This window comes from Anomaloglossus baeobatrachus, chromosome 1 (genome assembly GCF_048569485.1).
Source record: "Anomaloglossus baeobatrachus isolate aAnoBae1 chromosome 1, aAnoBae1.hap1, whole genome shotgun sequence".
Taxonomy (NCBI): domain Eukaryota; kingdom Metazoa; phylum Chordata; class Amphibia; order Anura; family Aromobatidae; genus Anomaloglossus; species Anomaloglossus baeobatrachus.
The window spans coordinates 773,154,764-773,169,269 of NC_134353.1; the positions used below are offsets into that span (position 1 = coordinate 773,154,764).

The 14,506-nt window shown below is 42.7% G+C and overlaps 1 protein-coding gene across 1 annotated transcript in view; it reads left to right on the plus strand.

The window, feature by feature from the left end:
- The first annotated feature begins 209 nt into the window (after window positions 1-209).
- FBN2 (fibrillin 2) overlaps window positions 210-14,506 on the plus strand; it is a 415,749-nt gene continuing 401,452 nt past the window's right edge. Inside the window, exons 1-2 of the mRNA XM_075324675.1 lie at window positions 210-801; window positions 9,976-10,058. Of these exons, the coding sequence (XP_075180790.1) occupies window positions 590-801; window positions 9,976-10,058 (295 nt within the window). The 5' untranslated portion in view covers window positions 210-589. The remainder of the gene's footprint in view (window positions 802-9,975; window positions 10,059-14,506) is intronic.

A 14,506-nucleotide genomic window follows, 5' to 3' on the forward strand; every position in this document is an offset into this window, starting at 1 on the left:
TATTAGAAAACACATATTATGCAAAGGTTTTAGAAAGTGCAACAAAGCAAAGAGTGAAAAACTAGTGATCACGAAAAGGTTAATCTAAGAAAGCCCACTCTTCTGTTTCTTTCTACTCTTTCTTTTTCTCCATCCCATTTTCTCCCTCCTCCTCCCCTTACCCTTCACGTGTGTGACTGGTTCTGTGGTTTCCTCCCCACTGACAGGCAGCCGCCTCATAAACCCCTGGCCCTCAGCACTCTCATCCTAATCCTGCTTCTTACACAGACTGAGTATGGGGACAAGTCTGAACTCTCCAGCACAGAGATTGCTTTCTTCTTCAGCTTTTCACTTTTGATGCTCTTTTTTTCCTGGCTTCCACCACAGTACAAGAATTGCTTCTTTGAAGGACTGATTGACTCAGGATTGAATACCTATTATTTATGAACCCACCAACTTCTCGATAATATACCATAACTTATGCCACCGGGGCATTTGTGTAGCATATTTTCCACTTTGTTTCTCCGACACACGGAATAGTTGCATTCTGGATGTGAACATTAGGAAACCTTTCATCTTTCATCTTAGAAGTGGATTCCTTCTGTCCTGAATGACAATGTTTGATACTCAGCATCAATATATTATGCCAAGGTCAAGGAGGAGGGCTGTGCTCCTGCTGGGCTACTTTCTTGTGCTTTTGGGATGCTCTGCTGGTCAACAATCTTTCAATGCAGAGTCCAGAATTGGAACGCAGGACGCAAAGGATGGGTCTACTGTTGTTAGTAGGACCCGCAGGAGGGGATCTCAGTATTCTCTGCATGGGTACGTAGTCACCATTAATAGCCCTATCTGTTATTAAGTGTATCGGTATTTGCATTAAAGTCAATAGGTGAAAAGAAATGCTAAAATTACAATAATATTAACATTACCATACTCCATATATTAATCAACGACCCAATATAATCTTAGAATGCCCTACTTACCATTCTAAAATGCAATCTGCTTATATAATATGTCTAGCTTTTATCCCTAATTCAGTTATATTTTGTGATTTGTATACTTTTTATTAAACCATTCCAAACCAGCAGGAACAGTAATGTGGCATCCAGCAAGGTCAGGCAATATCCTTTTTTCCCCCATTGTTTTCCATCAAGTCCTTGCCATACCCAAGAGTATAAATTGGTGGCGTGTGGCGCTTTGCCTACTGAGGTTTATGTAGTATAAACACATGCTAGTAATCTGCAAGGGAATTTGATATTGTGAGAGATTAAAACTAGGCTGTAAGTCTTTGCACCTACTATCACAGGGCATTAATATATCTATTTGGCAACTATTTCAAATGAAACAGTCCACCATTAACTATATGCATGCAAACCCCTTTATAGTGTACAATATTTTTAACTTTTTTTATACTTTTTTGTACTTTTTTGTACATTTCTTTGTTTTTGTACTTTTTTAACTTTGTTTTTGTACTTTTTTGTACTTTCTTTTGGCCTTTTTTTTAACTTGTTGCCACAGTGAATATCAAAGATCTGGAGGCCAGACAGTCACGTACGTTGTGTAGAAGCCAACTTTGGTTGGTAGAAATGCCCTTCACTCTGGGTAGTTTAACTCATTACAGTTTCTTCACAGGAAAATATCTTTTGTCTGGTTTTAGGTTTAAGCAACTTGAAGAGTTAATTTAACTCACAGCCACTTGTATAATCTGTATATACAAAGCAGTGAAAATGAATCATCATCTCGTATGTAAATGACCTGTATATATATATATATATATATATATATATATATATAATCTTTCCATCTCAATGCTGCCTAAGTGGCTTTTTCTTATCTAATCTTTCATCAATTGGCCCTAATGCACTGGTGTTGTATAACTTTCGTTTCAGTATGTGCTATTGAAGATAATGTATACATTCCATAAGTGAACCTAAATTACTGTAAGTTACGGGTAGTAAACTTTTAAGGGTTTGTTTGAACCTCCAAAGCATTCATTACATTCATTATCTGAACACTAGGGGATTCTGGAACCCTCTAATTACTATGTTGTTAGAACTTTCAGTTATTCCTTCTGCTTTCAGTGCCCTAAACCTGCAAGAGCTATTTGTGTTTTATGAATGAACTTGACCAGGACTTTGCTTTTTTTGGATATCTTGCAGGATTTTTTCTGGCAAAGCAAACAGAAATCTAGGCAGCGTGATCTAAATAAGTAGCAAAGACTGTTCTTGTTTTCTTAATTCTTTTACAACATGAAAACTTTTATATTTGTTACTTTTTCAATATCTGTTTATAATAGTTGATTTGGTATACTATTACGTGTATATCTTATATAGTTTAATATATATGAACGCTGTTTTATTTTCAATAAAATGACTTTTGAAAGAAAAAAAAAAACTTTTAAAAATTAATTTCCACATTTCACTTTCGTGTAATTGGCCACAGTGGCAAGCTCAAAAAGGTCTGCAACAATAATTTTCACCATGACCTACCATGACCCAATGTGGTCACCATGCTGAGATTTTGGGAACTTCCGCTGTATGGTCATGGTATGTTTAGATATACTTACAGCAGAATCTATGAGTGAACTACATGAATGTACATAAGGAAATATACACATCGTATAAAAGTGGCCTGTGCTTTCATATTGATATATAACTAGTCGGATATGAGTTTCAGATTTTACAAAAGTTGGAAATCCTCCTTTAAGGAAGTTGAAAGTGTCATCATGTTGGTTGTCATCCATATTTTACCAAATTAAAGTGGTTTGTTTAGGGTTTATTATGTTTTGCTTGAATATGTTGATTACAAAAAACGTTGAAACCAGAAGTTTGCATACAATATTAAGATTAAGTAGTGTGGTAACGATAAAACATTTGGTGTCTTATTGTACTTCACCATGATAAAATTTCTTTAAAACATACAGTTGAAACCAAAAGTTTACATACACTATCTAAAAAGACAAACACACACGTATGTTTTTCTCACTATCTGACATTGAATTAGAATAAACCTTTCCAATTTTAGGTCAATTAGGAACCAAAATTATTTACATTTGCCAAATGCCAGAATAATAAGAGAGAAAGAGAGAGAGAATATTTTAAGGCATTTTTATTAGTTTCTGCAAAGTCAAAAGTTTACATACATATAAGTATTTAGTACCATTGCTCTTAAACTGTATGACTTGGGTCAAAGATTTTGGATAACCTTCCACAAGCTTCTCACAATAGTTTGTAGGAATTTGGGCTCATTCCTCTGGACAGAACTGGTATAACTGAGACCTTTTTGTAGGTCGATTACTCGCATCTGTCTTTTCAGCTTTGCTCATAAATTTTCAATAGGATTGAGATCCGGGATTTGTGATGGCCACTCCAAAATATTCACTTTGTTATCCTTAAGCCACTTTGTAACCAGTTTTGCAGTATGTTTTGGGTCATTGTCCATTTGCAAGATCCATTTCCGCCCAATCTTTAAGTTCCTGGCTGATGTTCTGAGATGTTTCTTTAGTATTGCCAAAAAATCTTCTTTCCTCATGATGCCCTCTTTATTTGTGAAGTTCACCAGTCCCTCCTTCAGCAAAATAACCCCACAACATGATGCTGCCACCCCCGTGTTTCACAGTTGGGATGGTGTTGTTAGACTTCAAAACTTCTCCCTTTTTCCTCTAAACATAATGCTAGTCATTATGGTCCAACAGTTACATTTTAGTTTTGTCAGACTGTGTCCCCCAGGGATAGGGGGTACTCAGAACTGGGCCAAGGAGTAACTTCTAGAGGTATCACGGTGGCGTGACCCGGTCTGTGATCCCAGGCTCCACAACAAAAGGAGATTATGTAGAGGGAAATGTGTAAGTTTATGATCCGTGACGCCACCCGTGATGTGCAGTGAGGTAATGGAGCACCACCGCTGCTGATCAGAGGATCCCAGGAGTGGTGGTGGGCAGCAAGATGGCGATTTTCCCTCCACGGGTAGGTTGTTGATGTCCCGGGACCCCAGTGTAATAGATTTGGGAGTGACAGGTGCAGTCCACAGCTTGAACCAGGTGGTGCAGGAGTACTCACGATATAAGGCAATAACTGACACGAATCCAGGAATTAACCAAGTTGCTGGTAACTGGTGCCCTCGGATGCTGTGAGGACGGGACCCTCACCCAGGTGTGTAATATAGGTGCTTTTTTCCTGCCTGATGTCTGTGTCTGCTCCATGCACGGGTCCGGACCGGGGTTCCGACAGTCAACACCGGCGGGCCACTACCCTGCCCCGGTCCACCTCAGGTTCCCCGCAAGCGGCTGGCCTATTCCTGTGGCCCTCAGTGCCCCTTTCCCCAAGCCCCACACCGGCCCTTCCTCCAGACTCCATACCTCCTGCAGACTGCTGACTGTAAACTCCCTATATAGTTCCCTCCCAGACACTTCAGACCTCTCTGCTCCGCCCACTGGTGTTGTGTGTAACTGTGTTGGAAACTCACCAAGGGAGAGTGAGATCTGAACCAAAAGGATGAATGCAGACCTCTGTGACACCCTAGTTCTGCCAGGGCATCACACTCCCTCTTGGTAAAACACAGCCCGTCCTCGGGCTGGCCAGCTACCAGCATTTATTTATTTATTTTTTTCGGGAAAAGAAAAGTTAAAACATTACAAACATGCATCCTCCCACATCGGGAGGTACGTTTGTTCAAACTTTAAAATGTTAAACGTTACGGCGCCCACAGCCCACCTCTCACCAGTTCACAGCAACAAGCAGGTCACCGGTCCTCATGGTGACTGGACCTCGGCCACCTTCGCCACAGGCCTCTCTTCCGATAGTCCACTCCATGTTGTGCTACAGTCCTGGTGGGGCGTAAAAGGGCAAAAGGGGTAGCCGGGTACTGCTACCAAAACAGTTACTTTACATGTTGCATATCAGACACCAATGGGTTAACTGACCATCGTCCTCCACCTAGGGTCCCCAGTGACACCAACATGTCACACACCATTCACGACCCTGATGGCCCCATCTGGCTCCCACCAGAGGGGTTCAACAAGAACGACGGGCCTCTACCACCTCCCACCTGGAATTCCGGATGGCTTCTCCCAGGAAACGTGGGGAGGTTCAACAAGGGTGGTAGACAGTCACTTAAACAAACTGGTAATCTGGGCAATGGTGGCAAGTACTTAATCCTTTCCCAGCGGAGAAGGTGATGTGACCGCTTCTGGTTTGGCCTCCATCCTTCTCCGGTTTGCCGCTTGCATCCTAGAAGCGGCGGCGCTGCGCCTTGTAGTTTGCCGATGTTTCATCCTCACTGGCTCATCGCGGGCACCACTCGTGCGACCTGAGCGAGCCCGGCGGTGCTGACACTCTCCACGATGGGCGCTGACATCTCGTTTCCGGCTTTCCCCTTGGTTTTCCTCAGCGCAGCTCTCGTGGGACCCACAATGCTTTTCAAAGTCCTACGTTAGAGGTCACCGGGTTCCGCCTCCGCTTGCTGGATGGAGGGCGAGGCTGAAATTCACGTTCTTTCTGGAGATGAAGAAGGCGTGACAGTCTTTCTGGCTCGAGGGTCTGGCGAGACAAGATGGCGGCAACTGAAAATTTTGAACGGAGCACCGTTTATAATCCAAGAAAACAAGGCACACTTCCTCCAGATAAATTGATGGGTAAGTATCCTGTTTGTGACGCCAAAATTTATGTCGCCCAGGGATAGGGGGTACTCAGAACCGGGCCAAGGAGTCACTTCTAGAGGTATCATGGTGGCGTGACCCGGTCTGTGATCCCAGGCTCCACAACAAAAGGAGATTATGTAAAGGGAAATTTGTAAGTTTATGATCCGTGATGCCACCTGTGGTGTGCGGTAAGGTAATAGAGCACCTCCGCTGCCGATAAGAGGATCCCGGGGGTGGTGGTGGGCAGCAAGATGGCGATTTTCCCTCCACGGGTAGGTTGTTGATGTCCCGGGCCCCCGTGTAACGGATTTGGGAGTGACGGGTGCAGTCCACGGCTTGGAAAAGGTGGTGCAGGAGGGCTCACGATATAAGGCGATAACTGACACGAGTCCAGGAATTAACCAAGTTGCTGGTAACTGGTGCTCTCGGATGCTGTGAGGATGGGACCCTCATCCAGGTGTCTAATATTGGTGCTTTTTTCCTGCCTGATGTCTGTGTCTGCTCCGTGCATGGATCCGGACCGGGTCCCGACAGTCGGCACCGGCGGGCCACTACCCTGTCCCGCTCCACCTCGGTTCCCCGCAAGCAGCTGCCCTATTCCTGTGGCCCTCACTGCCCCTCTCCCCAAGCTCCACACCAGAGCTCCTTCCAGACTCCCCACTTCATGCAGACTGCTCACTGTAAACTGGAAACTCCCTATACAGTTCCCTCCCAGACACATCAGACCTTTCTGCTCCGCCCACTGGTGTTGTGTGTAACTGTGTTGGAAACTCCCCAAGGGAGAGTGAGATCTGCACCAAAAAGATGAATGCAGACCTCTGTGACACCCTGGTTTTGCCAGGGCGTCACAAGACCACTGAACATGTCTCCAAAAATGAAGGTCTTTGTTCCTGTGTCCATTTGCAAACATTAATCTGACTTTTTTATGTTTCTTTTGGAATAATGGCCTCTTCCTGGCGGAGTGGTCTTTCAGCCCATGTTGGTACATTACTTATTTCACTGTGGATAATGACACAATCTTACCAACTTCCGCCAGCATCTTCACAAGGTCTTTTGCTTTTGTTCTTGGGTTGCTATGCACATGTCTGAACAATCCACATTATTCTTTGGTACACAGAACCCATCTTCTTCCTGAGCGTTATGATAGCTTGACATTTCCATCTTGTTTGTACTTGTGTATAATTGTTTGTATAGATGAACAAGGCACCTTAAGGTATCTGGGATTTGCACCCAAGGATGAACCAGACTTGTGCCAGTCCACAATTCTCTTCCTGAGATCTTGGCTGATTTTGTTTGACTTTCCTATGATACTACACGAAAAAACAGTGTGCTTCAGGTGTGCATTAAAACACATTCACAGTTGTGTCTTTATTTAACTCATATGTTGCCAATAAACTCATCAGAAGCTTCCAAAGACACGACATCACCATATGAATTGTCTCATATTGTTTAAAGGCATAATACTCTAAAGCGGGCTTTACACGCTGTGATCTCGCTAGCGAGATTGCTAGCGTGCGTGCCCGCCCCCATCGTGTGTGCGACACGGGCATATCGCTGCCCATCACGCACAAAATCATGCACCCCAGTCACACATACTTACCTGCATAGCGACGTCGCTGTGACCGGCGTACCGCCTCCTTTCTAAGGGGGGGGCGGTTCGTTCAGCATCACCGCGACATCACTAAACGGCCGCCCAATCAAAGTGGAGGGGCGGAGATGAGCGGGACAAATATCCCGCCCACCTTCTTCCTTCCTCATTGCTGGCGGGACGCAGGTAAGGTGAGGTTCCTCGTTCCTGCGGTGTCACACATAGTGTTGCGGGCGGGGAAGGACGCCGCTGCGCTCGCTAACACTCGGGTCCGGCGTTGATGCGATGGCTGCTTGGTGGCTCAAGCGGTGGGCCGGATCCGGGGACTCGAGCGGCGCTCCTCGCCCGTGAGTGAAAGGGGGTAGTTTGGTTTGGGGGATTTGGTCCGTGACGCCACCCACGGGTTGTGGTGAGGTTGGGCACCACCGCTGCTGGTGACAGGGATCCTGGGAGCGATGGCAGGGAGCAGCTGGGATGTTGTTTTCCCCCTCCGTGCGTAGGGGTTGGTGGTCCCGGGGCCCGGTGAGATGACGGGGAGGCAGGGTTGGACGGGTGCAGGGTCGCTTGGACTGCGCAGCGCGGTGCCAGACGGCATGGTAGTACTCACTCAGCCACAAAGGTACGCAAAGTCTCTGGTAAACCAAATAGCTGGATGGACAGGTCCCGCAGCCGGCTGCTGTGGCTTCTCCTGGACGGTTAGTGGTGGCTGCCTTTCCCTGCACCTTTGTGTATGTTCGGTCCTGATGGATTCCCACCGGTAACCCGCTCCCCAGCGTGTGTATGTGCCGGAGGAGCCCTTTTGCCCACAGGCTCTGGCCCTTGGAACTGTAGCTGTGGCGGTAGCTGTATTTCCTTTTGCTGGTCGGACGGTTGCCTTCAATCGGGTCTTGGCTGTTAGGAAACCCCTGGGGTTCCGGTCACTGACGGATTTGACCTCTAATGGCGACTCCAAGCCTGGTCAGTGTCTGTAGGCCCTGCCTGTGTGTGCTGGCTTCACTTCGCTCCCCGGTTCAGTACCGGCAGGCCACTGCCCGTCCCCCGTCCTACGGTTCCGCGTTGATCTTCCTCTCCTGCAGATGGCCACCACCGTCTGCCAACCTTGCTCTTGGTGCCCGGGCCAAACACCCGGACACGGTCAGTTTGCTCCTCTCCTACCACTTCCCTAACTACACTCTACTTCTCACTCACTGATCTGACTTCCTTTTCCCGCCTCCAGGAATGTGCACTCCTCAGTGGGTGGGGCCAACCGCCTGGCTCCACCCCACCTGGTGTGAACATCAGCCCCTGGAGGGAGGCAACAAGGATTTTGTGTCTGGCTGATGTGCCTGTCACAGGGTGGGGGTGTATGTTGTAGTACCTGTGACAACCTGGCTAGTCCAGGGCGCCACAATAGCGATGTGTGCTGCCGCAGGAATGACAAACTGCATCACCCAAGTATCAGCAACGATAATTGGGAATAGGGGGGCATATCACCGATGAGCGATTTTGAACGTTTTTGCGACGATTCAAAATCGCTCATAGGAGTCACACACAACGAGATCGCTACAGCGGCCGGATGTGCGTCACAAATTCCGTGACCCCAACGAGATCGCTGTAGCGAAATCGTAGTGTGTAAAGCCACCTTTAGTGTATGTAAACTTTTGACCTTGCAGAAAATAATAAAAATTCCATAAAGTATTCTCTTTCTTCTTATTCTGACATTTGGTAAGTATAAATAAGTTTGGTTCCTAATTGCCCTAAAACTGGAAAGGTTTATTCTAATTTCATGTAAGATAATGAGAAAAACATGCATGTGTGTCTTTTTAGATAGTGTATGTAAACTTCTAGTTTCAACTATGTGTTTTAAAGTATCTTTAACCCTCGAACGCATACCTGGGGCCTCGCAGGCCTGCTAGGTCATTTGTTTTCTATGCTAGATTTCAATGGTTGCACGTTCTAGGGTTAATATGGTGAAGTAGAACAAGTTACCAGATGTTTTATCATTACCATTCTACTTAATCTAAAAAGTACCCCTGGTAGTCAAAGAATAAAACAAAAATATGTTGATATGATTAATTTTATTTATCATTTGGTGGTGGCAATGATGAACTGAATTGCATTCAAGCATTGGTTTTATGTAGTTGTAATTTGTCTTAGGGCTATGTAACCCTAAATTTCAAGGTAATTTAATGGAAATTTTAGCCAATTTCTTTCGTATTAGGAGCTATGCATTCCTCTTTACAGTTAATAAGTTAAATCCATAATAAATTCTGAAGGTAACGTTCTAGGTCACTTAACCATGCTGAACCCTAAAGAAAGTATTGACTACGAGGAAACTTAAGGTATTGTAGACATTGTTGACCATGTTGAATATTTTCCTATTTATAGTATAGGGTGATCTCTTTTCATACAGCATTGCAAAAATTTAAAACTATGTTTTCCAAGACTACTTAATATTAGCACACAAGTCGTTGACCTCTGAGACTTCTACCATATGCAGCTTGTAGCCAAGGAGATATTTTGGACATGGCAAACCTTAGAAATAAAAATGTTGACTACTTAAAGGACCAACCATATATAAGCTAAAACTCTGAAGCGTGTGAGATGAAAAATTGTTTAGATGCCCAGAAAAAAGTTGAATTACAATTTTTTTCAGAATTTTATTAATAAAGCAACCAGCAAATTTCTGTAATTGGGATTTTTTAGTACTTACTCAATAATATTTGTTAAGCTTGTGGCTAAAAGTGTGTTCTGATACTAATGTTCTTATAATTGTTATTATTTTTAAAAGGCCAAACGTATGTGGCTCTAGATTTCACTCTTACTGTTGCCCTGGATGGAAAACACTTCCTGGAGGAAACCAATGTATTGTCCGTAAGTGTGTTATTTATTTATTTATTTTGCAAATCTTAGCAATTGCTTTATTATATTTTTTGTGCGTTTTTTTTCCTTAGGCTCTATATTTATAGTAAATTTGACCACTATATACATTGTGTGGCCAAAGATTGCACGATGGAGGTGCTATATCACAACATAATGCAAGTAGATGGGTCGCTTTGTGACTTGCAAGTTACTTTGTCCAAGTCAAGCAATCATAAAAAGCAAAAATTGGTTCTGACTTTGTAACCTTTATTAAATAAATTTAAAATAACCTATATCCTACAATAGATTAAACACACAACAATACACAAACACAGAATTACCCAAGTACAATATAAAGGGCTTATCAATGATCATCTAATGGGTAATATGATGAGGGCATTGATAAGCCTAGGCAACAAATAAATGGGGAATAATGATGAAAAATGATCCCTAGGGGAAAGCTGTCTATTAACTAGCCATGGAGGTATAACATCAAGGTTACCTGCAGTACTGGGAGACTCCTCCTGCCATATGTGCAGATCCAGGGAACACAAATAATGGCGATTGTGCCCTATCCCGGCCTTCTCATGAACCTCAACATATAAGTGGGGGGAAATGCATCGATCTTGTCAGAATCCTTCTATTTGATGCCCACCGAGGTATGCCTTAGTTTAGTAATCATGCCATATGAGAAAAATAGCCATCCAGAAGGCTCCTAAAGATAAGTCTCTGTGGTCTTTTTGGCTTTATTACTACTATTGGACAAGATGGAATAAATGCGTTTGTATCCTTACCTTAGTCCATCTTGTTTTTATTAGGATAGGGAGTTTAGTAGGGATGATCGAATATCACAAATATTCGGCAATATTCGGCTTCGCGAATATTTGATGAATAGGTCGCCGCTATGCGAATATTCGATGTGCAATGTAAGTCTATGGGAAGCCTGAATAGTTGCTATTCGGCAACTATTCGGGTTTTCCATAGACTTATATTGCCCATCGAATATTCGCAAATAGTCGAATAGCGGCGACCTATTCATTGAATATAGGCGTAGCCGAATATTTGAGGTATTTGATCATCCCTAGAGTTTAGGGACAGCATTTAGGGACAGTTGCCTTGGAATGGGGGTACCAATTGAACCTAGGCTGTGGGTAACCTTGATGTTAGATCTCCATTGCTAGGTAGTGGACAGATTTCCCATAGGGATCATTTTTTATCATTATTTCCCATTTATTTGTTGCCTAGGAATATCGATGACCTCATCATATTATCCATTAGGGGATCATTGATAAGCCCATTAGTATGTATTTGGGTAATTCTGTGTTTGTGTATTGTTGTGTGTCTAATCTATTGTAGGATATAGGTAATTTTTAATTTATTTAATAAAGGTGTATATTTTAATATATCTGTATTTATGTATTTAAGGTAGATTCCGTTAGTAGTTTGATCCACTGCCTTTTGATTATACTATTTTTGACTTCTTGGTGTTCTGACTTTTTGTGAATTACTTTTGCAGTACTTTGCGATATGCAAGCAATTCAATGGAGCCCCATACAATTGTATCATATAGACCCAGTCTTAGTGGAACCTAGAATGCCTCCATTCTGATTTATAGTCAAGCATATGTCTGTGAGAAATACAACTACCCGGCCAATGTGAATGGGGTAATGCATTACATATTGCTTGCTAAATTAAATCAAGGTATATAACTCTAGCTTTTACTGCAATCTATGCTGAGATCATTGGTGGGCTATATAATATTGGTCAAGTTCCCAAAAAATAGTTGGATAATCATAATGCTGTAAACATGCACACATAACATAAAGCTTTCACAATCTGGATTTAGTTGAAACTTATTGTTATTTTTTGCTAGACTAAAAAGACTAAAGACTGGCAATTGTTTAAAAGAATCGGTCAACAAGTTTATGCTATGTAATCTGAGAGCAGTTTGATGTAGAGGCTGAGACCCTGATTCCAGCAATGTGTCACTTGCTGGTCTGCATGATGTCATTTTGATACAATCATTGTTTTTCCTCAGATCTAGCAGTGCTCAGAATGCTAAGTTCTGTATAACCTTGTTCACACCACTGACTTAGAAGCTTTCTGTATACAGTGTACAGTAACAGAAATTTGCTAATATGTGGTGGGGGCATGGTTTCATTAAACAGTTGACTGAGGCATGTGACACCTAGTCCTGTAGTGATAATCTCCTGCTGATAATATGCTGATTTTAAGGAAACATCAACAAACATCCCCCTAAGTGACATATCATCGGAATACAGAATCTCAGCCCCTACCCCATACTGCGCTCGGATAATATAGTAAAAACCTGTGAGAGATTCCTATTAAATGGATCACATGATTTAAGGGGGAGTTGCCTTAGTGATCACTTATTTATACACAATCCAATATTGTTAAATGAGTACTTAAATCTAAGTCTTAAAAAAATTACAGCGTAAGTACTTTAAGGGTGGGTGCACACGATCAGGATTAGCGGTGTTTTATACACAGTGCATTTCTACAGTGTCCAAATGTTGTACAGTACAAGCACAGTGGATGGAATTTATAGAGATTTCCTGCCCACTCTGCTTCTTTTCTCCGCAGCGTAAACTGACCTGCAGCTTCCCAAGCTGAAGCAAGTTAATTTATTCTTGTGGTCTGGAGACAGGGAGAACACAGTGAAAGTCAGCAGCACCCAAACCCTGATCGTGAGCACTGACCGCTGGGTTCTCCCGTGGAGAACACTCGCGTCTCCGTAGGAGTGCTAACACTGTGTCTAGATCCCAGTGTCTGCAGATCATGTGCACATTACCCAACACTGAGAATGTGCACATTGGGGTGTAAATTCATGTTTCTAATTCTATAAGTTTCATTCTCACATGCTGCACATTCCATTCAGGTCAATATGGCATCGAATGAAGAGACTCGAATTACTGCAGTCCTTTACTTCCTCCCTGCTCATTTCAGAGTAGAGTGAGCTCCACTATATCTACAATATAGCAGACAATGCTAGCAGCTTCTTGGTAATAATTTGGAAGAAGAAAATTGAATTCTGCAGCACAGAGAGCTGCTTTTTGAAATAATAAAGCCTATACAATTGCTAACAAAAAAGCAAAAAATCTAAAATTTAAAAACAGGGCCCATAAATTTTTAGCATTAAATTTACAGGTGCACAAATCCGCTATGTGCACAAATCCGCTATGTAGCCAATATACAGACATAGACCTGCACATTTAATGAACAGATGGATTCCAATAAAGCTATAAATGTTTAAAAGGTAAAGTACATATTTAACATTTATTTATCAAAGGTTTTAGTTGTGACCTGAGGCATAGTGTATGTATATATTATATATTGGCCACATAGCGGATTTGTGCACCTGTACATAAATTCAATACTAAAGTTGTGAGGGCCCTATATATTTTCCTTGTTGAAGTACATATTGATGGGTTTGGTCCTCTCCAGGGCTCAGCACCCTTATCCGCCCATCTTTACCACACAAGGTTTTAATTGCGACCCATTGGTTTCCTTTCACTCCCCATTCTATGAGGCTGGGTTGACACAGAGGGGAAACATTAGTGACAGGGACCATCCATATTTAGGTACACCTTCATGTGGTTAGATGGCTTTTATGCTTTTTGGTAAAAATATAATAACGTTTTTTATCAAGGGGGAGTTCATCTATTCATTAATCGCACGTTGCTGCAGCTTCATGTATGTATATACAGTTGTTAACATCTGCCATTGACTCCCATTAATGCAAAAAAATATATAAACAGTACATATTTATGTACCCCAATGTTACCGTAAAGTGTGAGACCACCAAGTTCTGAAGTCTATAAAAACAATCGTTGGCTGTGACATTATAGAAACGGCTTCTAGCACAATAATTTGTCATGAGAAATGCAATGAGCTGGGATTCCATGGCTGAGCAGCTACGCACAGGCCTTAGAATTCCTGGAGCGATGCTGCTGGCCAGAGTATTATTAAGCTCACCTCTGTTGGATCATAATTTACCATCTGGCAGTCTGTTGGATGAATGTGGGTATAGTGAATGCCAGGAAAATGTTCCCTGCCCAAATCTGTAGTACCAAATGTTAACTTTTGTAGAAGAGGGATAATGTCGTAGAACCCAATATACTTGGTGCTGGCCCATTTGAATGGAACTTAATGGAATGATACTCTAGAGAACATTAGGCTTAACACTTTGTGACAATAGTTTGGGGAATCTGAATTCCTGTTTCAGTATGTTAAAGACCACAGTCATTTTCGAATCAGTAAAGTATTACTAGTTTGCTTAGAAGAATTTGATTTACCTTACCGAAAATAATTTGTTATGACAAGCATATGCCTCCATTACTGTCTCCACAACCAGTGGACTATACTAGATGCAGATTAGAGATGAGCGAACCGGCCGTGGTTCGGCTCGAGTTCGGTTCGTCGAACGGAGGTCTCGTTCG